Source organism: Melitaea cinxia, chromosome 3 (assembly GCF_905220565.1).
Source record: "Melitaea cinxia chromosome 3, ilMelCinx1.1, whole genome shotgun sequence".
Classification (NCBI taxonomy): domain Eukaryota; kingdom Metazoa; phylum Arthropoda; class Insecta; order Lepidoptera; family Nymphalidae; genus Melitaea; species Melitaea cinxia.
In genome coordinates, this window is record NC_059396.1 from 16,955,348 (window position 1) to 16,982,303 (window position 26,956).

At 34.0% G+C, this 26,956-nt stretch overlaps 2 protein-coding genes across 2 annotated transcripts in view; one reads left to right on the forward strand and one right to left on the reverse strand.

Moving 5' to 3' along the window:
- Positions 1-821: 821 nt before the first annotated feature.
- On the forward strand, positions 822-4,917 carry LOC123669631 (cytochrome b-c1 complex subunit Rieske, mitochondrial). Its single transcript, XM_045603229.1, has 4 exons — positions 822-1,129; positions 1,209-1,352; positions 2,090-2,267; positions 4,548-4,917. The coding sequence occupies exons 1-4, from the start codon at positions 925-927 to the stop codon at positions 4,831-4,833; spliced, it is 813 nt and encodes a 270-aa protein (XP_045459185.1). The 5' UTR covers positions 822-924; the 3' UTR covers positions 4,834-4,917.
- Positions 4,918-9,520: 4,603 nt separating this feature from the next.
- LOC123669632 (protein spire) overlaps positions 9,521-26,956 on the reverse strand; it is a 181,138-nt gene continuing 163,702 nt past the window's right edge. The window contains exons 10-18 of the mRNA XM_045603230.1: positions 21,785-21,902; positions 19,848-19,959; positions 18,780-18,924; positions 15,820-15,966; positions 15,398-15,499; positions 14,906-15,040; positions 10,714-10,871; positions 10,067-10,184; positions 9,521-9,628 (exon numbers count right to left, since the gene is read on the reverse strand). Coding sequence (XP_045459186.1) covers positions 9,521-9,628; positions 10,067-10,184; positions 10,714-10,871; positions 14,906-15,040; positions 15,398-15,499; positions 15,820-15,966; positions 18,780-18,924; positions 19,848-19,959; positions 21,785-21,902 — 1,143 coding nt within the window. The remainder of the gene's footprint in view (positions 9,629-10,066; positions 10,185-10,713; positions 10,872-14,905; positions 15,041-15,397; positions 15,500-15,819; positions 15,967-18,779; positions 18,925-19,847; positions 19,960-21,784; positions 21,903-26,956) is intronic.

Here is a 26,956-nt window from a genome sequence, read left to right on the forward strand (position 1 = left end):
TTAACCTATATGATTGTAAACATTAAAAAGTCTATCCATAATAATTTATAAAAGCACCTGTCTTTGCAAGCGGTACAGGGGAAGTAGGCAATACGATTTCTTTTTTATTCCTACCAATGTCGGATATCAGTACTATATTAGTTGATAACAAATCAAACGTGAACCGCTTATGGAATATAAATCGTGTGAAATGAGCTAAGCGGCAATTTTAACACGTTTCGACGCATCCGCGACTGTTCAATATGTTAGAAAGAGAATAATAATGCTTTTTTTTATTGTTATTTAGTCACTATTTTTATAAGTACGCATGTTTGAATGTAATTTAAAATAAAATAAAGAATGTTTCTTATTGTAATTAAATATTATAATTGTAAATATGTTTAATATATTGTATAAATAAAGTATATGTACTAATATTATAGTACCTATTTCAGTAATTAAGTAACTTCTAAATTTTATTAGTAGAAATAAAATTATTTAGCGTTGTTGTCAATAAAATTTTGCTATTTACAATTTTCGTTCATATTTTCACATAAGTAGGTCACTATTTAATTTTTTTTTTCAAATAGGTATATCATGTCGCAATAGATGGCGCTCTTTTTATTATTTCAAGCACATGTGAGTTACATAAAATTACGCTAGATGTCACTACTTAAACAACATTTTTTTTAGTAATCCAAAGTACAATAATGCCACACTTAAAAATTTCGTATAAATTGCTTTAATTTTGTAAAAAGTATTTTCAAATTTTATTTTAGTTAGGTATAATGTTTTTGATTTAAGAGGATTTTCTTTTATATGGCAATATAACAGTAACTAGAAATTATTGACACAGACAACCTCAAATTTGACGTTTTGTTCCAAGGTAGGCGATCGAGCATCGCGAAAAAATATAGCAATTCTTATTGCGTAAATTTGTTCAAAATGACTTCGGTAGCACGAGCTGGGCACTTAGCTCCTTACTTCAAAGCCACCTGTAATGTTATCTCGAATGGTATTAAACCCGTTGTCGCTGTTCCCACTCCTACCGATAATTTGGTAGCTCAACCTCTGCCCAAGACTTCAACGGTGCAGTCACTTCATGGAGCCCTGCCCATTCAAAACTTGAAAGTTAAACATGGAACTCGTGGTAAGTAACACAGAAATAAGAGTTTATTGAAGCGTAATTCTGATGGAAAATCATATTACATAACACTTGTCAATTTCAGTGCCAACGCAAGTACGTTTTGCGCACTCCGATATTTCGTATCCTGACTTCTCTGCTTACCGTCGCAAGGAAACCCTAGACCCTAAAGTAAAGGCTGAAGATAACGTAGATGGGCGACAATCTTTCACTTATCTGCTGGCTGGAGGTTAGTTATCTGATTCGCCTTTAACAATTTCAGTTGAAAAAACTTGTTTTGATTTACTAATTTCATTCATCAGCACTATGAATATCTGAAAAGAGACAAGATGTTTTTTTATTTGTTTATTTAAATTCAATACTTTTTTTACATATTACTAAATATTACAATGTAAATATTTGATTTATAACTTAAATTAATGTAATACAAATATCTTCTCACCATAAAAATATTTTTTTAACATGTAAAGAACATGATTGTAAACTACGACAGCATTTTGACATTTTACTATTATAATTATTAAAAGAATATTTTGTGTTGTAAAGTCATCAAGTATATGATAAAAAACAATGCGAACTTATATAATCAGCCAATGATTTGAAATAAAACAATATTGCAATAAAAATAATTAATTTATATCAAACCTAAAACATTGTACTTGTTGATTAAATCCAATTAAGTACTAAGTATACTTTATTCATTCTTTCATCTGTAAATCATTATTAATTGGGCCTTTGGGCCATACTAAACAGATTATCCTTCTCCTATATGAATAGAGGCCTATGCCCAACAGTGGAACGTTACAGATTGAATCATAAACAGGTGATAAGCACATATTATGTAGATGAAACTACAATTTTCTTGTATAAACATGTATATTTTTATGTTTATACAACATTGTTAATTTACAAAATTGCATTTAATATTCCAAAATAAAATTTACAAAAGAAAACTAAATATTTCAGCGGGAAGCGTTGCTGGTGCATATGCTGCTAAGTCTGTTGTTACACACTTTGTATCATCGATGGCCGCGGCGGCCGATGTCTTGGCCTTGGCTAAGATTGAAATCAAGCTGCATGAAATCCCAGAAGGAAAATCAGTTACCTTCAAGTGGCGTGGAAAGCCTCTGTTCATCCGTCACAGGTAAATAGCTATTAATTTAATCTTACAATCTATATTTTTATTCTTATATAACTAGCTATGCCTCCTGGTTTTATCTGCATGATTTAATATATAAAACGATAACCAATGTTCATTACAATCAGTTCACTAATTTGTGGGCCAAAGAGTAACAAACAACCGTCCTCACAAACTTGTGATTATTATATTAGTAGGATTTTTTGCTAAACCTCATTAACTTTCAACTCGGAAGTAAAGATATATTTTTTTAATATAATCAAACATCCCTTAATGTTATTTTTGTTAATTTAAAAATCTTAATTTACTATCATCCCTTGAACTGTGCAAAATATTTGCTTAAGTCTGACTATTTCAGAAAGACATTTAGATTGCCATATTTCATATCATCACGCGTCATCTCTTAAGATCTTTAAATGTTAAAACATTTTGATACCAGTTTGCTGTATTACTAACTAAAATACACCAAGCCAAAATATAGCAAGTATAGCTGGCTATTACTAACTAAGATATACCAAGCCAAAATATAGCCAGTATTGCTGGCTATTACTAACTAAAATATACCAAGCCCCTACATTGGATTTAAGAATGATATTTATCAAGAGAATGTTTTTGTATTAGCTATACTTGCTATATTTGCTATGACATGCAAAATTACACTGTTTTCAAGCAGTGTTGTGTTCCTGTTGGTGAGCGTCTATAAGCTACGATAAACGCTTACCATCAGGTGAGCCGCTTGTATGCCGATCTAGTTAAATAAAAAAAATGTGACAAGTTGTGTAAGTGTTAACACAACAAAAATTTATAAAAAATGTAACAACATAAACGTAAAAATCTTTTCAATCTATAAAGGCGATTAATCATGCTTTTGATAAAAAGCTTACTACTGTTTAACTTTGATAGATAATTTTAAAGCTTCATAGGAGCTTGTAATTTCAACGCACAAATATATGCAATTCTAAAAGTAATTTTGCTGTGTGGCTACGGCACTAAAGAATTTAGCCACCCCCTCTCTTCCCGTGGGTGTCGTAAGAGGCTACTAAGGGATAACAAGGTTCCGCAACCACCTTGGAACTTAAGAAGCCGACCGATGGCGGGATAACCATCCAACTGCTGGCTTTGAAACACACAGGCCGAAGACGGGCAAAAGCGTCTTCGGTGCGTCAAAGCCAGTACTGCGGTCACCAACCCGCCTGCCCAGCGTGGTGACTATGGGCAAAACACATGAGTTCACGTTATTTTTGGCGTAAACTTGTGGAGGCCTATGTCCAGCAGTGGACTGTATAGGCTGTAATGATGAAAAGTAATTTAACAAATTTCATTCGAAAACCAAACAAGTACAAAATGATCATTGAACAATCTTCTGGCTGTCAAATTGATTACCTTCAGACATAAATATAGCCTATTTACAAACGAGTTTAATTTCAAATGACATTTCCATTTGACATTTAATTTTGTCCACATTGTACTAAACTGGGGATAAGTTGACTTCACTAATTAATCTCCTATTTTAATGTTCACTAATTAACATTGTGATGTTGGTATATTTATATGATAGAAAATTATAGTTTTAATAAAAACAAAAAATATATTCTTATGTTTTCCATAATTCTATACTAAAATTCTAGATGTATAAGATGATTTTTTTATTTATTTATTACTTCTTGCATACATATAATCCAACACTTTTATGTAGTATAAAAAAAGGAAAAGAAAAAACAACAGAACAGAAATAAAATTAAACAAAATGTAGTTACAATGACAGCATGCAAAGGCGGTCTTATTACTTTTTCATTTGATTTTTTGTTTGTTTGTAATGAATAAAATCAAAAATACTGGTTTATTTTGAAATATTCTTTCACCAGGAAAATGCTACGTTATTGCTGAGTGACATACGGCACAAATCATGTAAAAACCGACTTCTTTGTATGTGGGTTTACCTCATAACTTTTTACTGAGTGTACCGATTTTGATATAATTTTTTTTTAAATTCAATACAGCTAATACTTGTAGTGAGGTCCCATTCAAATTTGAAAACTGACGATCACTTTTGAGTTATCCCTGATAATATGTATAAACCATACTTATCTGTGTGTATTGAAGTAAACATAATTATTTTCGTGCTTTCTTTTTTTTACTTATGGCATATTTATATCAAAATAGCAAACTAAAACCAAAATATCCAACAATACGAGGTATGCAGTCAAATTTGCAAATCGGAATGCACATTACAAATGTGACTGTTGTTTCATATTTTTATTAATTAAAAAACTACTTTAATTTCAGGACAAGCAACGAGATCTCGATCGAGAAAGCTGTGCCAGTCGAAACTCTCCGCGATCCTGAACATGATGACCAGCGCGTACAGAACCCAGAGTGGCTGGTAGTGATTGGAGTATGCACTCATCTCGGTTGCGTGCCCATCGCTAACGCGGGTGACTTTGGAGGCTACTACTGTCCTTGCCATGGCTCTCACTATGATGCCTCCGGTCGTATCCGTAAGGGCCCCGCCCCCCTTAACCTCGAGGTCCCCCCCCACAGCTTCGTCGACGACCTCCTAGTTGTAGGCTAAACGAACGATGTTATTTATTAGAGAATTTATTTAAGTGTCTACCAACTTAATTGATCAATAGAAATCAATAAAATGTGATACTTCTATTCGTATTTTATTTTTTGCTTGTCTTTTAAATCTTGTTTTTTACCTTGTAAATAAATATACATATTTATCAAAGAAAATACTTCAAAAATAAATTACTATTATTGGAATATTCTTTTAGGTATTAACAAATCTAGCTAGACGACTACTAATTCAACAAAACAGTAAATTCATCAGCAGGCTAATTAATATAGTCTATAGTTACTGAAGGAAAAATGTTCTTGTTGTTAGAATTCAAAATAGTTTTTAATGTATTTAATTAAATGAATTCACATGTTTGTTTTGCTTTTTTATTTATGACGGCTTGTAGAAATCCAAATTTATTTTTCGTTACTCTACATATTGTAAAAAATTGCCTTTATTTTGAAGTTTTATTTCGATAAATCCTTAAACATAAGATTATGATATTATGTAATTTCAATTGACATTCAATATTTGGACTCGTACCCGTTAGTATAAATGCGCTACTAGGCGAAACATCATCAATTTACCCTCTAAAACTTCGAAAAGTAAGCAACGTGAGGTTTGAACAACTATACCTACATTATGAGGGCAATATGCTTAAATATATTTTTCATTAAGAATATAGCCCAGCTTCGCCCCTCGATCGATCAGATCAAAGTATATTAGAAAGCAGAGTTCACACTGAATTTTTTTTTTAATTTTTTACGAAAGTGAAACTTATTCTATCGCCCCAAAATTTTTCGTTCATCTATCACATGTCGTATGTCGCGAGTGTTCCGCGGTGTTTGTCTTTTGATATGTGTGTTAATGTAATTTTTTTTTATTCACTAACGTTTCACTTGCATCATGGTTTCATAAAACCACACACTTCTTTTTTATTTAGGGACTTTTACACACTATTACATTTCAGTTCCATCGTAACATTATTCTAACTATACAATCAGATGAGGCTTATAAGTCTGAATATTATTATGAACTCGTTACAAGTTGGACGCGCAAGTATTCCATGGAACATTCCAGTATCTAATCTATTCAAATTCATAAGCCTCACAATAGCTTCTCTGCCAGATTGAAATCGTACACATTCATTAACAAATGATGTACAAATTCGACAGTCTGACACGTCTCACAGTTGGGAGAGCTAGATTATTTTATTAAAAATTTAAATTTATATAACAAGATACGTCCCGACCACAATCCGTAAGCAACCACATTAATTTTTAGGTAATTTAACATCTACAAAACCAGGCTAAAGGACGAGGCTCACTCTTTATTGTTTTGTAAAATTTCCACATTCTATTTACTAACGATATTTCGTTATACTACCGGGGTCGACTGTGCTCTTCAATGGGGAGACCCACAAGTAGACATCCAAACCGGAATTTTTTTTGTACAATTCGCCGACGATATCATCTGGGCGCCCTAAACGAATAGCACGACGAGTCGGTCTCGGTATGAATTTGGACAAAATAAAAGTTATGTTTAACAGATAAGACATACCGAGATCGGTCGATGGTACCTCTCGAAGTTGTTCAGGACTATGTCTATCTAGGCCATACTATTCAGCTAGTAGGAGTTTAGCAGGCTTCGCCGAGTCTTCATTGCAAATATTCCGCAATGATTAAAGACAAAAGTCCTGCTCATTTTGACAAACGCTGCTAAGTCTTGGATACTGACGAAGAGGCTACTCTATAAGTTTAGTCACTCAACGTGCAATGGCACAGTTTATGCTTGGGGTCTGTCTCAAAGATAGGATCAGAAACAAGACTTCGCGAGGTAATGAAAGTAACCGACAGCCTGTAGAATAAGGAAGTTGAAATGGCAATGGGCTGGTCATCTGTCACAGGATGGATGGACATTGGAGTAAACGTGTCCTGGAGTGGCCACCCGGTGTTGGCAAACGCAATTTGGGACGTCCTCTGGCTCGCTGGACGGACGATCTACGTAAGTTCTTTTAATCGACTCCAAAAAAGGAGGATATTCTCAATTCGACTGTTTTTTTTTTATTTGTGTGTTACCTCCTCATAACTTTGTACTGGATGACTCGATTTTGATGATTCATATATTCGAAAGCTGGTGCAGCGATATCATGCGAACCCATTTAAATTTTAGGAAGAGAGAAGAAAGAGATCTGACGAACAGTTCTTGAGTTATCCCTAATAATGCGTAATTCATCTGGAGTACGTTGGTTGTATTCTCATTATATTAGTTGTTTGAGAACAAACTCTAATAATATCTTATTAATCTTTAACTATCAGATATAATCACGGTCGACTAAAGAGTTTACACTTCACTATAGATTAAACTTTTCTTACACACCAATTTGCGTAAAAAATAAAAGACAAAAAGTGATTTGTAATTGTTTTTAATATTGTTACCGTTTTAATTTTTTTTTTTAATTTTATGTAGGTATGCTTTAGACGATTACAATCTACGTAACATCTAATATAGACTACTAAAATTTACATACATTTACAGAATTTTATAACTGGGAATTCAATTTTAATTCGTGAATTACATTCATACGTTAAATAAATACGATTATTATGATACACGGAATATCCAACCAAATTGTGAATTATTTTAAAAATTGACCAAAAAAATTATGAAAATTATGATGAAAATATGTTTTATTAATATACTTAATATATATCGAATAATTTTATACATTGTCTATTATGATATTTTTTTTTAAATATTGCCTGAACTTTTTCATTCTGTACATATATTTTTTATGTTAACAATTTGAAAGAAATCCCAGTTCTTAAAAAGCTTAAGATTAAAATTACACTTTTATGAACATCGAAATCTATAACTAAATAATAATTCAGTAACCAATTTTATGATGACACTAAACGATGCTATATTTACAAAAACGTTGTGTTACATATGTATTTGGCAAAATAATTTAAATATACCTAAATAAACCTAGGTTATGAATGAAGTGGGTGAACAAAGTAACATTGATTGAAGAACATCTAGAATCAAAATAATTAAATACTGGCCACACATAAGCAAAAAAAAAAAATAACCAATGTCATAGGCCGTATGATCGTTGAGGTTATATGATTGAAATCTAAAATCTTCAGATTATTAAAGAATATGGGAAAGCTTGTTTAAGGAAAAAAATATATAATTAAGATAGTTTTTGCATTTAAAATGTCTATAATTTAAAAAAAAAAAGATTAAGGTAATTCAAGATAATGAATTTTGAATACAAATTGAATTTATGTCAGAAAATATGTCAAATTATTTAAAAAAAAAATACATACTCGCCTACATTTAAAATTTAACACTGAGTTATCAAATTAAATTCCAATCGGAATGCTAACTCAATGTCTTTTAAAATTATTTATGTTCAGGAATAATTGTTATTTTTAGCCAAAGCAACAAAAGTAACAGCATTCCCATTTATTTTTCTAAATTTCAATTTTAGAAAAAAAATGTGGGACCAATATTCAATTAAAAAGCTTCTATTTTTAAAGCGTACAAAAATAAATAAATAGTAACTTAAAGAACCTTTCGCTTATTTCAATACAAACGCAGATCAATGTATTGAAAAACTTATATTTTTACATGTGTGGCCTTGTTCATACCGCTGTCTTAATGATTTAATGATTTGTTCATATGGCACAGGTAAGTAATATTCTACAAAACCACTATCAGCAATGAAAGTCAAAGGAATTCCGGCTCATAGAAAGTCATAAACGGAAAGTGATGGTATGCTTCAGTTTGAATAAACACGTAACACGGAATATACCAGAATAATGTCTCAACAATTATAATATAATATTACATCTTCATACTATAACATTCATAGCACATATAATTTGAACACAGATTATTTTGATTCACATTCAAATTGTAGACATATCATAAAATCTAGGAAAAATATATATATAAATATCTATTACATTTAAGTGACAAAATATTATTTTAGTAATTTCTTGGAATATTTTAAAATTTTTTAATTAGTATATCATTCAATATATTTAGTGTGAATATCTCTGATTACAACTGCTGTAAATATAGTTTTATTGTGAAATCGTTTGTGCGATTAATAAAAAAAAATGTGTTTCACTATCTGTCAAAGTCACAGAGTATTGTCAAGTCTTTCGTCTACTAGTGTCGGATCAAAGTCCATCTACAAACACAACGTAGATTCTACACAACCTCGGAAGCTCTTTGTTTTTCATGATACTACTCAAAATATTTCCACTAAGAGTTGTCTACTGACTGCGTCTTGCTAGGTATTGCTGGCGTGTTAGTGTATAAGTGTGATATCTCGATCCGATTTCCGATTTAGTTACTCGTCTTCCAGAAAGTTTTTGAGCATCGGCAATGAACGTTTGGCGATTCCAGGAATGTTGTGCCTTTAGCATTGTACGGAAACAGAGCCGACTCGTGTCGGCGTGTCGCTAGTCGTCACGGACTCGATTCCAGTAAGGCTACCATAGCGGAACCACTGACTAAATATCGGAACATATAATAAGATCTTTTTTTTATCTGCACCGAAAATAAAAGTCCTCGTATTGTTTATAAAACTAAACAAATTAAAAGAAGTCGAGACAGAATAGTAGCCTTAGGTTTCATCGGCTACCGTCGAACCGCAATAAGTCCGCAATCGGCCAGCAATCGGCTAACAGTCGGCGGTATAGACGGGTGCGAGGTCGAGCGTGAGATGCCGCAACGCGCGGTCGCGTGACGCTGAACGCGACGCGCGCGAGCTCTTGATTATCTGCAACACCTGGAGTGGAGAATAATTATTATAATACAAAACTTACCTAATTAAAAAACTTTTATATGGCAACATTAAATGTAGAAAAAAAGGACAAGGTATTGAAGTTTGACGCTTAGCCAAAGAGTTCTTAATTTTCGAAATAATTATGAACGTTGATAGATGAGGCTTTTTGTTTAGTTTCGCGCAACGTATTTATGTATGTTTTTGTTTAAAGTTAAATAGGTGAATAAAATTTTATTTTTTATTCGTAGTGAGAGCATTTATTGTAGTTTTATTTGTATATCTCCTATAGGAATTCTCGTTTACTATTTACTTTTACTATACAGACAGTATGACACATCGTATTCTTAAGTACAATGTATTCCACACCAGGACGACTTAAATTAACCTAATATTACATATAATACAAACAGAGCAATAGCGATAAGTAAGCAAGCATCGTACCATAGCCTTGCAGTCGTGGCAGACGGCCATCTGCACGCCGCGCAGGCGCTCCGCCGTCGCCGCGTTGGTGGCCGCGCGCCCGTACCGCGCCCTGGACAGATACCACCTGACGTGAGTACTGGCCTTTATTTCTTATGTTATTAGTTATAGTTCACTTACTTTTATACAAATATTCTAATATTCAATATTTATAAAAAAAAAATCAAAATGATTACTTTTTAGTTGTTTGTTATTTAAACAGTTAGCTATTTAATAAATTTAACTTTTGTTAGGAGTGCTTGAGTCGAAGTGGGCAACAATCCAAAGGAATCAATTCCAAATGTACTTTTATCGTAAATATCCAGTTTTACCATTGAAATAAAATAATTACTAGTAAGAATCGTCTTCTGATATAGCTAAATATTTTTTTTTTATAAATATACACGGAAACAATACTTATATAAATATATAAATACAAATATACACCACGACTCAGGCGGGAATCGAACCTACCCGCGGAACAGAAAGCAGAGCCACTACACTGCGTCAACGGGCTAGTCAAACAGTCAATATAGGTAAGTAACGTATCGACCACAAAAAAAATGGAAACCTAGCAAATCAATAGTTACCTGCGCTCCAGCGTGGAGAGCGTGGAGAGCGGCGTGGACACGCAGGGCATGGAGCCGGGCCCGTCGGCGCGCGCGATGGCGGGCGGCGGCTCCGAGAAGCCGAGCGCGGACGCGCCGCGCGAGCCCGGCGCCGAGCACGCCGCGCGCCGCCGCGCCGGGCTGCTGGGCGCCGAGCCCACCGAGTTGTCCACCGTCACCTGCGCACGGGGCCTTTAGCTCGAGTGCCTGCTTCCGCTGGCGTATCTAGGGTTATATTTCAAGCGGAGCCTAGGCGTCTATTACAAAAGACGAACTATTATATCCAGCCTAGAATTTCGAATCTGTAACCCAATATCCTGGAGTGAGCTTTAGACCATATTGGAGTGAGCACGACCCAACGATCTCAATCTTTTAATTTTAACAAACAACCGTATCACCCACCTGATGGTAAGCGATTACCGTAGCCTATAGACGCCTGCAACACCAGAAACGTCGCAAGCCCCGATCCTCCCCAGCCTAGCCACCTTGCTTACCACAGGAAAACCATACTACTTGAGAGCAGTATTATTTAACTGTGATCTTCTGTCAGGTTGAAGTATTTTCTCAGACGGGCTGCTCCAAATTTTTAACAAAATATTTCCTGCTATGGCCTACTTCAATGATGTAATTATATTTATAACTATACTTCATTATAATTTTAGTAGTAACCATCCATCATCATAATCTTAAATCGAAGAATTTTTATGGTTTCCAATATAGAGGAAGAGTAATAGTAACGTGTGGCGTATGCAGTAAGTCGTCACTTCACGTGTGCTCTCACGTATGTACTAACACTAAGTACTTGTCACGTGTATATTCATGCACGCATAAAGTGCACTCGTCTCGTCACGCGTGTACGCACGCACACACGAAGTTAACTCGTATCATCACGTGTATTATTTTATTTATTTTATTTATTTATTTTTTTTTTTATTTATTTTATTTATTTATTTTGTTTCAGACATAAGTAGTCCATATCTTAATGTTAGTATTACAAAAACAACTTATATCTAATGTTAGTAAATCAATATAAATATGAATAAAAGTAAATAAAGATATCAAACAACAAATAAAATCAATACAAATCCATAACAAGCAAAAGTAAAAAAGTAAAAGTAAAAGTAATAGCTATCTGGACACGACCCTCGTCAGTCAGAATGTAGCCGTATCCAGTGGCGCAGTATTGCTGAGTCCCAGCGGTCCGCCAGTGCACTCAGAATGCCGTTCGAGCTGGTTCGTAGCCTCCGGAGCATGGATGCACACCTCTTACGAATAATAGCCTTAAAGCTATCAACGCGCCTCGTAGTAAACATTTCGGAGGCACTACAGTAACGCGGCAACTCGAGCAGCACTCTGAATGCATTGTTGTACTGGACTCTCAGGGCGTTGTACGCACGCTGCGTATACCTGACCCAAAGGCTGCAGGTGTAGAAGGATTGGCAATATGCCTTAAACAGAGTTACTTTTACACTATCACTACACCTTGCAAACCTTCGGGCCAGCATGTTGCAGCGCACGGCCAGTGCCCTGCGCTCTCGCTCCACATCCTCGTCATCACTGAGGTTGTCCGAAACCCAGTGACCCAGATACTTAAAACGTTCTACTCTATTTAAAGCAACACCTCCAAGATATAAAGGTGGCACATTCGCATAGACTTTCTTGCCGGCCTTAAACACTAGGAGTTCACTCTTCTTCGAGTTATATCTGAGTCCCTGGGCCTCAGCGTACCGTTCACAAATCCGCATTAATTTGCGCAGTGCACCTATAGACGGGCTTAACAGTACCATATCGTCAGCGTAACTGATGTTATTTACGCAGACGCCCCCGATATGACAGCCAATGTTGCAATTTCTAAGCTCGGCAAGCAGCCCGTTCATATAAAGGTTAAACAAACGAGGAGAGGTCAAGCCCCCCTGTCTAACCCCACATTCCAACCCGTACATTTCTGAGTGCGTGCCCGCCCACTTTACAACATTCCGTTGGTTGTAGTACCAGTATTCTAGCACAGATGCAACCTCGCAGGGTACATCAGTCTCCTCCCTTAATTTTGTCCAGAGCACATCATACCGTATTGTATCAAAAGCTTTTGATAAATCCAGAAAACAGGCATAAACTGGAGTTTTTCTAGCTGTATAGTACTGTACAGTCTGCTTGAGGCATAGGATGGCACTCTCTGTAGAAAGACCCGGTCTAAAACCAAATTGGGAGTCTTGAAGCTTAATATGCCCCTCTAACTGCTTATCAAGCAGACTGTCCAGTACCTTAGCTATGACCGTAGCGAGTGAGATTGGTCTATAGTTGGACACATCGGATACATCCCCTGTTTTATTTTTCAATATAGGTACTACTATGGTGTACATAAGACCCTCTGGCAGATAACTGTGACTTATACATAAGTTAAAAAACATAGCGAGAACTCTAGACAAGTCAGGCTCTGCATACTTCAGATGCTCAATACTGAGCCCATCGTGACCGGGTGACTTACCTCGTACCATCTGACTTATGACCCTCTTTACATCGTTAGCGGAAAATCTAACGTTTATTGACTTCGGTTGCACAGTATTGAGCATCCGAGTACCGGAGCTGCTCGATAGATCAACCTTGAAATGTTGTCTAAAAAAGTTTGCTATATCACGGGGTTCGTGAAAGCCAGCAACGCTCGCAGGGCGGCTATTTGACTTTGGATTCAATTTGTTTGTTTTCTTCCAAAATTTACTAAAATTTTTACTTGCGTGATGTTGCGCTATGATATCTAACTTTATTTGATTTTCATTTTCCTGACACAATTTTAATTTTGACTTAAAAACCCGTCTGCTTTCCCTCATCTCCTCATAAACCGATCCCCCCTTTGGCTTACCCATAAGAAGCCAATTTTGATAGAATAATCGTGCCGTCCTGTGAGCGTCACTGACATGCATATTCCATCCCGGTACAGATCTATGTTTTCGAAAAGTAGGGCCCACATAGGAGTTCGCAGCCGCCTCTCTAAGTATTTGCACTATGTTATCATACATTCGTTTTAAATCGTATCTATGTTTAATGTCACTACAGAAACCATCGGCGCATTCGCAAAAATGCGCAGGAAACACTATCTTACTAAGCTCATTTTGACATAACTTCGAGTATTTACTGGTCTGTTCTGAGCTTCTTTCCCCCCAAATAACTTTATTAACCCTGGTGTTAGGGGATGTCAACTTAGGCGTTATAAGTTGAAAATTACACTCAACAATTAAAGGCAAGTGATCAGACCAGTAAACATCATATAGTATCGCAACATTACAAATCGAGCGACTGGCCGCGTCGGTCGTCACGCAGTGATCGAGCCAGCGCCGACAGCCGTGCGCATCACTCACGAATGTATAACTGTCTAGAGGAAGTATTTCCATGTCCACACACGACCACTTTCGTTCGACACAGAAGTTCAATAGTTCGTTTGAAAATAACTCACCCGGGTGTGCATTAAAATCCCCAAGCACATACACAGCCTCCACGTCGTTGTTTTCTATTAACGCGTTTATTTCACTAAGACACTCCGTATATTCGAGTAAGTTTTCCGGTTTCGCGGTAGGCATGTACACCGACACAACTAAACTCGATCGATCACCGTGCACTATTTTAATAGCTGCCACTCGAACACTAGCACTAGTTAACGCGGTGACACACGGGAACGTTGACTTTCTCCATAGCAGAGCCACTCCACCGTACGGCCTGCCTCTCAATACTCCAACAGACGTATCTACAGCAGAGGTCCCGGTAAATGCAAACCCGTCGTCGATGGTACCCAGGTAGGACAAGTCATGTGGCAGCAACCAGGTCTCTTGCAGTGCAACGACATCTGCCTTGAGGCAGAGCTTTCTAATACATTCCGCGGATCTCACTACGCTCTTACAATTAAAACTTATTAATTTTATGGGCGTACTGTTATCCATTACGATGTTTTATTTATGAAACGTATTAGTCACACACGCGAAATTCTAGTCTCATTACGTACATTCTTACTCATGTAAAAAGTACACTCGTCTTCCGTCTTGTCACGCGTGTATTCACCCACGCACGAATTGCATATGTATATTCACACGTGTGTGTGTTCGTGTGGTGTGTGTGTGTGTGTGTGTGTGTGTGTGTGTGTGTGTGTGTGTGTTCGCGTGGGTGTGGGTGTGCGTGTAGGTGTGGTTGTGCACGTGCGTGTGCGTGTTTGTGTGTATGTACTCACGTTGTGGTCGGGCGACACGAGGCGCGCCACGAGCGAGCGCGGGAAGGAGTGCGGCTCGTCGTCGGGCGACGGCAGCAGCGACGGGCTCAGCAGCGCCACGGGCACGTGCGCGAAGTGCTCCGTCGGGATGCGCATCTGAAACGACCGTCATATTACTTATTTATGGAATTATTGAAATACGGAACCAATTGAATTTATAAAAAATCCGTAGATAGTTGGTTGGGAGGATAGGCTATAAAACATCGAGGTATTTCTTCAGAACAAGTTTTCGGGTCATCTAATCGATGTAGATGCAATTGATTATTTTGATTTTGACTAACTCAGTCTGTAACATCCCACCGCTGTGCATGGGTCTTTTTTTACACGTAGGAGAATGGTTGCAGTTCATTGTTGTATTAGGCTTATGAGACTTCGCTTAATATTGGTAATCATATAAGAGTTTACAGATTATAACTATAAAAAAAAAAAAAATTAAACGTATTAATATTTTACCTTTGAACAACATTTTTGACAGACAGTCTTTTTGCACAGCTTACACTTCTGGCCCCACGGGCCGAAAATTCCGAACCGTGTCTTCAAACATAGGAAGCATACCTGTAAACATAACATATATGAAAAACTAATAATTTCACTAATACACATACTAACGTCGTGTATTTAAAATAAATTAATGAAATGAAATAAATTTTTTCTAGTAAGAAACAATTATTGTATTTTAAAAAATTAAACATCAGAAATGAAGGAAGAACACTAACAAAAAGATTTAAAGATCTTCTTGTTGGTAAAGCTCTTTACTCAAAATACTTTAAATCGAATCGACAACTTTACTTCTAACTTTGCTGCCTTGTTAAATTCTCAAGTACTTGAATTGGGTGTTTCTGAATAAAAGATAGATACGTTTAATTTGTATTTACCCTTCTTTTTTCAACATCTTCTTTAACCCTACCCTCGACGGGGAGGACTTCTAGTTCCGCTTTAGTCAACACGGACCGTATGTGTACGATTTCTTCTAGCGTCAGAGAGAGCCGGTCGTCGGACATTATCGCATCTTGCCATTGTTTCTGGAATTAAATAGATCATGATCACATTATTTACTTGTATTTTCAATCCAAACTTAGTGCTACATTAAATTGTACGATGGTAAAAGAAAATGCAATTATACCTAACACATAAAACTTTATTGAAGAACAAAATGAAAGATTTCCGAATAAAAAGAGATTGGAAAGTAGATGTATATAAAAAAAAATATTTAGAAAAATGTTTACATAATATATAAACCGTTGTTGAGACATCCTTTTCTGTAAGTGCTTTACCTGTGTCAGGATGTCCCGCTCTTCATTTAGACATCTTATTTTTTAAGTTTGTAAGAATTTAAAGAATATATTTTTAACAAATTGTTTATCTTCTTGTATACAATTTTTTAAGTTTGTAAGAATTTAAAGAATATATTTTTAACAAATTGTTTATCTTCTTGTATATGTTGCAGTCAGAACTCTTAACCAGTCAAAAGTACTATTGACTAGCGAAATCAGTCAAAAGTACTTTTGACTGGACAAGTTGGTCAAAAGTGGTTTTGACTGAAAATTATTGGTTATTAGTACTTTTGACTGCAAATTCGCGGTTAAAAATACTTTTGACTGACGCTCTCCGTCAAAAGTATTTTTAACTGCAAAAAAGCTTCAGTCAAAAGCACTATTAACTCGTTAGATGTGAATAAATTTAGTCAAATGATGCTGATAAACCATAATAAATTTATGCCCACGATCTTTTTGCGGCTGCATGTCAATCAGATCGACTTGGCAGCGGCTGTTCATTTCAGTGTGCAGGATCGGTTTCTAAACCTGACCCATCCTTTTCTTGCTTTTCTTCCTTTGGCATACTTCGCACATTGATAAATATATATTAATCATTTCTTTTGTAATATTAGCGTACTTTTTTACCGTTTCATTCTTAAGTCTATCGCGACTACCATGCCCTATAGAAATATGAGCAGCATAAATAATGTCGTAGATTTCCTCAGCCGGAAAAAATATTTGACAGGTTCTGTGTTTGTAACTAATTTATGTATACCATAAACTTCAATGTGTTAAAGCGTTGTAGTCTACTGTACTGTAATGTTGTTTCCTTTTCATTAAATTTCGCGTCTTCCACATCCATTGCAAACTTTTTAAATTTTTCTTTTGTCATCACATTGAAATGACTATCTTTCATATCTTCCGTTGCTAAAATTCTTTGCAAAAAGCCTTCTTTCTTTTCGTAGTCACTCATTTTTGTTCTAATATCAAAACGTTCTCCACTAATAATGAGTAATATAAAAGTTTATATGTGCGTTTGTCGTTATTTTTATCGACCACCTTAACTTTTTAAGAGTTTTGACTGATACAACCAGTCAAAACCACTTTTGACGGAATCATTTAGTCAAAAGTACTTTTAACCAGCTCCACTGGGCAAAAGTACTTTTAACTGTTATTTTAGTCAAAAGTATTATTCACTAAAGCAAATGGTCAAAAGTACTTCTGACTGATTTTGCTAGTCAATAGTGCTTTTGACTGGTTAAGAGTTTTGACTGCAACATATACATGAGCCGATTTTTTAGCGTATTGTTGACAAGCAAATTTAATTTAAGCAATAGATGTTTCAATTATAATGTTAAAAACTTCTTTTTGTTTTAATGCTAACTCGCTGTTTTATGCACATTTAGTGCATAATTATAATTATTCCGCAAGATTTCTTTAAATAATAAAAGCAATAGAATTTTAAATCCTTTGAGTTCATGTGCAGTAAATATGTATGTATATATCTACTTGTAGTACCAAAAACAATAATCTAATCAAACCCACTAAGTGCTCATTTCTGATAATTTCAAAGTACTAAATAAAATGACAAATAAGGATAAAACTAGGATGTCTAAAAGATTTAATGTCTAAGTGTGACTTTATAAGATCTGCACCTACAACCAACTACGTGAAGTGCATGCAACTAGTATTCAAATCTAGTGTACCAAAACCTAGGCCAAGCGACAAAACTTACTTCCAAATGCCATTTTGTTAACATGCAAAAACTTGTCTGACCCAATTATATCAGGAACAGAGATACCATTCCGATTTTATCCTGAAATACTATTTTATTTGTACACTTTAATCTTTTTTCTACTATCCGTAATTAACTTTAACAAAATTTTCGAAATACATGGTGTTAGTATTGCTTTATTAAAGATGGAAATATATAGGGCATTTTAAGTAATATTCTTGAAAAGAAGAATTAAGGAGTATGTACCCAACAAGATAGTTTTATATAAAACAGTAGGACACACAGAAACAAACACAACCAGTAAGACAGTAGGAAAAGTTACATTTGGTACTATTTTGATTACTACATATTATCTAACTATTACTAAAATACAATACCCTATACTCTTCAGAAATTGTACTTATTAAATCATTTTAAGACCATTATCAAATGGGCTATCCAATACAAAAATAGCGATTAAATTTGAACCTGTAGTTCTTGAGATTAAACAAACAAACAAACTTTTCATCTTTATATATGTATTATTATATAATGTTATTTTAAACATTCCGAAATTAAGTACTTGCCCAATTAAAAAAATTAAATAATATTTATTTTAATGTTTTGTAGAAAACAAATACGTAGTTTTTACTAATGATTCCTGATAACTTGACAAGTAATGGTTTGTAAAAGTTTTCTGTATTTAATAATAAATATCAAAAACAAAAACATACAATTTGCAAGGTTACAAAATTTCATCAACCCATTTCAAGTTATTTTATTATTCGATACCACTATTTAATGAATACTTTTAAGTATAAAATATTTTTCACTAAAACTATTAAGGAAGCTTCAAGCAACTCACATGCGGGTGTGTGGGGCTGCCACTAACCGACTTGATAAGTTCGTCCTGCAGGGAAGACCGAGACCAGGACAGCTCACCCAGCTGGACGTCCGCGTCGCTGCTGGCGAGGGACGCTGCACCAGCACATGACGCCCTTGACCCTGGCCTGCAAAAATAAAGGAAAATGAAATTTACGATGTCTAAGAGTAATATCCTGATGAGTATTCAGTTAGAAGTAGAATAGGGGTAAACGTGTTACACAAAAATAGTTCTTAGAAACTTTTTTTATGGTCAAAAATTGGATATGTTTAGTTTAAAATGCCAATAGGCCTTTTCTTAATGTAATATATACCATACATAACCTCAGTTAAAAGTAAGAATTTATTGAACGGAAAATAGATACTCGAGGCAAAGCAAAATACTGGTACTGTAAAGAAGAAAAGCCTTAAATCTGGTGTCAAAATTTTGGCAATAATTTTCTAAAAACTGCTTGACAGGAAGGATTCCCTGACATTTATTTATACAAAACTATAATAGTACTTTCTAGAGTAGTAAATAAGTGTAATATTCTTAAAACAATTATGCAGTAAATGATATTAGAACTGCTATTTCAAACGAAGCAACATCAATGAAATGTAGAACAATGAGTTCCATAAACGCCATCGGTGGAAATTAAACGTCAATCTTTTAGTTCGGTCTGTATTGTAGCATCATTTGATCAATGTTTATTCTCCCTATCAACGTCACCACTGCGGGCAATTTGGGTGATGAAAATAGATAGGCAGATATTACTTACAATTAAAACCATAAATTGTTAATTATTAAATCGATAGAACATTTAATCAAACAACAAGAGTGAAGTATTTTTGTCCGCCACAATTGTATTTAAGTGACGTCATAGATTGCTCTATATCTATCGTAAATTATATATGTGTATTTACTAGTATTTCATTTGTTGATGCCTCTATCAATATATAATTTGATTATATAATAATCGTAGCCACATACATATATGATACAGAACCAAGTAAGGCATTTATTAGGGAGAACTTTACTCTCCTTTAGCTCTGGTGGGTAAATGCAACTTACCTGGAGTGCGGTAGCGATTGCGCGCCGTCGGTGGGCGGACAGGGGAGGTGGGTGACGGTGTGACGTCGCATCGACGCGTGCCGGGAGGGGCACTGCGTCGCGAGGTCATACGCTACAACAATAACACCGTGTTAAGTCGATTGAACGAGTGAATGGAATGATTATTGACATAAGTATGAATAAAATAATGAATTGTAATTTTTGCGTGACAATTTCAGAGTGGAGATTATAAAGCATTTTCATGATTGTGTGAGTTTAAGTTTTGTATGAGATTGATACGATTATGATGATATATGATTAAAATTACATTGTTTTTTTTTTCTTAAAAATTGAAAGTTCTCAAATAAAATATGTTGTTACTATTTGCAAATTAAAATAATAACGACTACCTATGTCTCGTAGACTTACGTAATAAAATGACGATGAGTTTTATTTTATGGTAATATATTGTCTAACATGTAATAAAAAAATAACTACGAAACTATTTCGGAAAGCACATGAATTTAAAAATATCTTCTTCACTCCCGTTGTTACAGTCTATAATATAATCCGAACAAAATAAGGCTCCAAGCATTTTGACAGTTACATGCATTTGTTTCAACAGATGAGTAACTTTTTCTTATGACTGTTCTAATGTTGTTTATAAAAACATTGCCAAAATAGTATATGATATAAACAAAACCTGTATACAGTTTGAACGGGTCAAAAGAACCGTTACTAAGTGACCAAGATTTGTAGGTTACTGTGAATGCTGCTTGAGTTTTAGCGGCACTCTTCAACGGCCTTATAAAATAAAATGTGCAATAAATAATACAATATATTTAAATTTTATGAGATCTTAAAGAATAACAACTGGCATGTAAGCTTAAAAATAAAAAATGAATAATTAAAAAAAGATTTTGATTCGTTACCAAAAAGGTTTTACATTGGTCACAAGACCTCAGTAAAAATGCTTAAAGAATGGCTTTATAATTCTTAAAAGTAAAATCGTTATTTACAAATAAATTTAATCTAAAACAATAATAAATAAAATACATCTTAAATCAAAATCAAAAGGCAAAACTCGCTTAGTGAATTAACATGAAAACGTCTTTGTGAAATATGTTTACAGTAATTTTAATAAATTACTGTCTTACAATGATTTACAGTGGTTAGTCAGTCAAATTATAGTTAATGTATTTTCAACAAAACTATAAACTACTAACATTTTAAATAAACTGTTAAACATTATTATTATTATTATTATTTAGACTACGACATAAACTGTGACACTATTTTTTTCTAGTTACACTTCAACTAACCATTCGTGCGACGCTGATTTATGTTACAAAGGTCAGAAAGATGGTCAGAGAGACATTGATACAAACAATGTCGTAATCTAAAATAACCTGATTACAAAGCGTAAGCTAAACTGCAAAGCACTATACATGTATACAAGCGTGACTTCATGCGGTCATACATTCGAGGGTCTCGTCGCAGAACTGGTGGTACTCGTGATGGGAGATGCGAGTGCGCGGTGGAGCGCGAGGCGTCTCTCCCGCAACTATCCATCGGTAACCGGGCGTGCGTTAAGGAGAAAGTGCTTTATTATAGCCTACTTCCACACACATTGGAAAATTATCCTTGCTTACATCATACTTAATAAACCAATTTTCCCCTTATCATTACCAAAATCAGATAGTCATATTTAATTACAAGACAAAATCGTTAAATTGCTTTAGGATTTGATCATCAATATTAAAACTATTTGGTAAAATAAAGTATTTGGTATACGTTGAATTCAGCAAAAGCCTGCATCGTGAACGAAGCCATCCGCATTTCTGCTAAATACTTTCCCTGTTTCTTCTTATGCTATGTTTGTTTCGGCACACACTGAACACGATTTAGAATTTAATATTTAGGTCGTATCTAAGTTAGGAAATAAAGTAAGGGCTTACCGGTCCTTTTCCAAGGTTTAGGAGCGGTTTGCTGTGGCGCTGTATGCCTAGGAAAGGGCTGCGGAGCGCAAGTTTCAGGGCTTGCGCAGGTCTCGGTATCATCCTCATCTTCATCATCCTGCGTACAAAAGAGAATCAGGTTTAGTTCTTTGTCATTTCTGAACTTGATTCATTTATTACTTTAAAAAATATGTTTATAACAATAATAGTTTTCGTAATATGAATAAATAATGTCAAAGAAACACGTTGTACCCAAAAACCTATATAATATTAGTGATGTGATCTAAATCATAAAAGAATATACTATACTTGAGCCGTGTATGTTTCTAACATATTAAAATACAATAGTGAGATATATTAAAGCAAAACAAATGATACTAAAATACTAAATAGTCAAATATTTGAATTTAATTATTGATTATGCAATCCGATGTGTTAGATCTATACAACCTTCACTTTAGAAAATAATCTTTCATTACAAAAACATTATATAACAATATACTCGTATTTTTCGTAAAATATTCTTAAATAAATAAAATATCTTTGACGTACAGACACGGTCGTCTGTTCCTAAGTAACTTAAAGCTTGTGTTATAGGTAACAACCGACCGATATAACTTTTTTTTCAATAAAATTACTTATAAATTAAAAATAAATACATATATTACAATGAAACAACTTTTTCGGACTTTATCGCAGTTTATTATGTTTTTTAGATGCCCGACGTTTCGCATACTTTACAGCAACCATTGGTCACGTAAAGACTAAAAGAAAAAGATATGCGTATTTTTTTGACATTTTTGTAAATAGATAAAAAATGAATATAAAACTGGTTATAAATGATCGTATCTAATGAATTTGTCATCTATAATATAAAAATGAATCGCTGAATGTGTTGCTAAGCGCAAAACTCGAGAACGGTTGGACCGATTTCGCTAATTCTTTTTTTTTAAATATTCCTTGAAGTACGAGGATGGTTCTTACGGAGAGAAAAATTAAAAAAAAAATTTAAATTTCCTGAAAAAGTCTAAAAACAACACTTTTCTATACTCCCATACAAAAGATTTGTGATAATACTTAAAAGTCACTGTTAGGCGATACGAAGTTCACCGGGTCAGCTAGTATTATTATACAATTAAGTTTTATAACAGGAAAAACTGTGTCGTTATTATTAATAACATAACGTCAATAATAATAAAATTTACTAATCGAAGAATCAGAACTCTCACTTCCTTATTATTACATCCGTATCGAAAATCCCACGACAAAATTAAATATAATTATTACAAAATTAATAAAATAAATATTAAAGTTGTATCAAATTGTGTCAACCGTTCTTGTGTAGCGGTGCGTGTAGTCACATCAATGCCGGAAGTCGAGGTTTCAATTTCAGTTTGAGACAGATATTAGTCTATACAAATCCCGAGACTAGACGTAGGTGTCCTTACATTTCTGTCCACCGTGAATCGGAATGCACGCAAGGTCACGTTTAGTGTCTTAAGACACCTGATAGCGATCTCTAGTCGTGGTAGGGAAATTATGTCTCAACTCGTCACGGTGTAGTTGGGTGGATTAAGCTCCAGTACTCTTTCACGTGTAGTAAAAACTTTTGTTCAACATTTCGACGCTTAGGATTCAAGTGTTACATATTTACATATAAACTACCAAATCAAGTCACATAGTTATAGAGACAGTTTGTAAAACGAAGCGTATTTAAAAGTACCTACTACTACAAACTGAAATTGATGAAATTAATAATCATTTGCAATTTATTCTGATCATGAAGTTCATAAACAAAAGTATTAGACTCCTTTGAGTTTTTATTTTACACCCACGCGGCAAAGATTATTTATAAAACTTTAATTAGGAAACTTTCTTTGCTTTTACAACAATTTAATCCTTCCTTACTCATGTGAACCGTATTATGGTATAGTTTTTAGTATTACTCTATCTGTGATAGTTGTTTTTACGGGAAAAAGTTTATCAGCCATCTTACGTTCATCAAGTTTTATGCGAAATTTCATATATTTTTTGATAGTCCATTGAATGTAGTGATAGAATTGTTTATTTCAAAGTATAATCGTCAATAGATATCGGTTTTGTGAAATGTCATTTATCGTAATATGCTAGCTGAAAATTAAAATGAAACTTTTATTTAATTTACTTTCGGAGCTCAAAGTTGTGGAGATCGAAATGAAATGACACCTCTCAAGATTGAAATGTCTGTTGACAGACCGGTGATTATCAAGATATTAAATTTTGAGGATTTCTTATTACCTTTGTGGTAACAGATTTGAGATTTAAGAGTGGTAGTCTACAAATCCAGATAGAACTTTATTTTAGAATTGCAAAGAAAGGAATAATATGTATATATATAGGTTGTTTTTTGGTATTTTAGATATTAACTAATTAAATTAACAAGAAGAAATTTTATTTATAATGAAACATGAAACGACTTTTTTGGATTTTATCGCGGTTTACATGCCCGACGTTTCGGATACTTTACAGCAACCATTATTCCGTTTGTGTAAATTAAATGTTAAGTTTGTGTGTTAATTTTGTGAATATCCGTTCTTTTTTGTGAAACGCACTTTTACATTGCATTAAAAATGACAAATATCGGTAGCTAAACAAATTTATTTACATATATACTTCGACTTGGTTTCCATTGTATTTTTTTATAATAAAGAAAATAACCTTAAAGCATATTAATAACAAAAGAAAAACTTGTGAAAAATACGATCATATAAAAATAAAATTCTCTTTATATTAATTATTTATTTATACAAACCACCAAACTTCATAACAGGTTTGTCACTCAATACCACTACTTTCCTTTCCTTCTTCGATTAACAATTAAGTTACAACTAGAACAAAATCAATGTTACATACATGTTATATAAGTTTTATTACAAAATCAATTTTATAATACTAGTTGTCAGCTACCGACCGATAAGTAGTAAGAGACAACTTTCAAATTATTTTACGCTCAGCCTCAAAGGAGATTATACTTTTTTGTTTTTCTTATAAACTTAATAATTTTTAGGCTAATACCGTGTTTTCATTCACACAACCATTTCTTATATGAAATGGGTTTTGAATGCAAAAAACAATAATTGATGTAAAATAAACTACATATTAATTTTAATTTATTATATAACATACAAGTTATATAACATTTATTAAATGCATACATACATATACATACGTAAGAAAAAGCTTTCTTCTGAGAAAATTTAATTTAGGAAATTTTATCCAAGTAAAACTAAAACAAATTATTCCTTAAAAAGAGCCCAATCATAATTCTTAATGTTAACCAAATTTAAACGACATCTAATGACCACTAATCAACTAACGAGTTAATTAATCTTTCCCATGCTGACCTAAATCTTGATCAATTTTATCATACCTATAAAATCTTACATAATTATATAGGGGCTGAATGAGGGCGGAATAAGCCATAATATACTAATCCAAAATATGTCTATTACTCCAGACCTAATTTTTTATTTATTATTCGTAGTACCTGGGTGATCGAGCTTAGCTCGGTATTTTTAGTAAATCGTGTTTTTTTGTGGAAATCATATTTAAATACGAATTAGGTACATATTGATAAAATGTAAATAATATTTCCGATTTTATCGACATAATAATAAAAAATATAACCTGGTTATTTTAATAAAAAATCATGAGTGCAATTAGAAAAAAAAGGAAGAAAAATAATTGATTTCCAAAGATACGGGGATTTGAACCACGGTCTTCTCGTTCAATCCCGACTGGCCGATTTCCCACCTGAGCTATAACAACTTCATTGACAATTGCGAAATTTACCTTCGTATCCTAAAGATATTGTAGCCATTTTTCATAGCCTAAAAACTGAGATAACACGACATTTTCTAAAAATGTAACCTAGCTATATGGATTTATCGCTCCCGAAATCCCCTGCATACTAAATTTCATGAAAATCGTTGGAGCCGTTTCCGAGATTCAGATTATATATATAAGAATGCTCGTTCAATAGTATTAGATAAAGTTTCATCTGCCTACATTTCTAATTTTCTTAGGTTTTTATCACTTTCATGATAGGTTTCTAGCGGGCACGAATGACAAATTCTTAGCTTATCGCTTTTAATTAACTATACTCCACTCACCCGCAATGTCACGCAGATACACACACGCAAACGTGCGCTAACATACATACATACATACATACATACACACAAGCATACGCACACACACACTCAAGCGTACGCACATACAGACACACCTATGGTGCTTCATAAAATCCACATACATACGAGAAGAAAAGGTTATCTATACGTTGCTATAATGCTGTTAAATGAAATAGTCATGTGTTTTCCTTCTTGTCCTGGTTTCCAACTTCAACAGAACTCTTTGGCAGATGTATGTCAGGCGTATGACGTCGAATGGGAACGTCCGCACAATGTGGTACTCAAATACGAAAAATGCAGGTTTATTTTTGCTACTATTTCCCTTTGTTTTCTCGTTTCTTTCTTTATCTTTCACACATTTGACTAGCGCGTTGGCGCAGTTTGTAGTGGCACTGCTGTCTGCTCCGCGGGTAACGGTTCCATTCCTGCCTGAGTTTGGGTTTAACATTTGTGTACGTACATGTATTATTTCTATGTATATTTATTAAAAAAATAGCTACTACAATAACTACTACGATTGCTTGTTTATTTTATTTCTTGTTTGGTGCACAGTAAATTGTAAATGAATAAATAGCTATACTGTTACCTATAACACAAGCATTAACTTGCTCACCATAGGAAAAGATGACCGTGTGTGTATGTTTTAAGATAAAAAAAAAAACTTATATGCATAATAATTAAATACCTTTTGAGAATACTCACAAACGTGAGCAAAATTAAAATTATATGCTTTATAACTTTTTATTTGATTCAAGGCTTGTTTTGATTAACATTTCCATGTCTTAAAATTATTATTGTTTAGTATTATTTAGTAGGTATTAAGTTTATTTTTATTATTTTCATTTACGGAATTCATAAAATATGATATGTTTTTAACACGGAACTTAACGCCAAATTAAACCATGAAATCGTTGATAAGGCTGTATGTTTCTAGGCTCTTGTCGACATTCCTACAAAATGAAAAAATAATTACATTTATGCGTAAGTAACTGTCAATTAA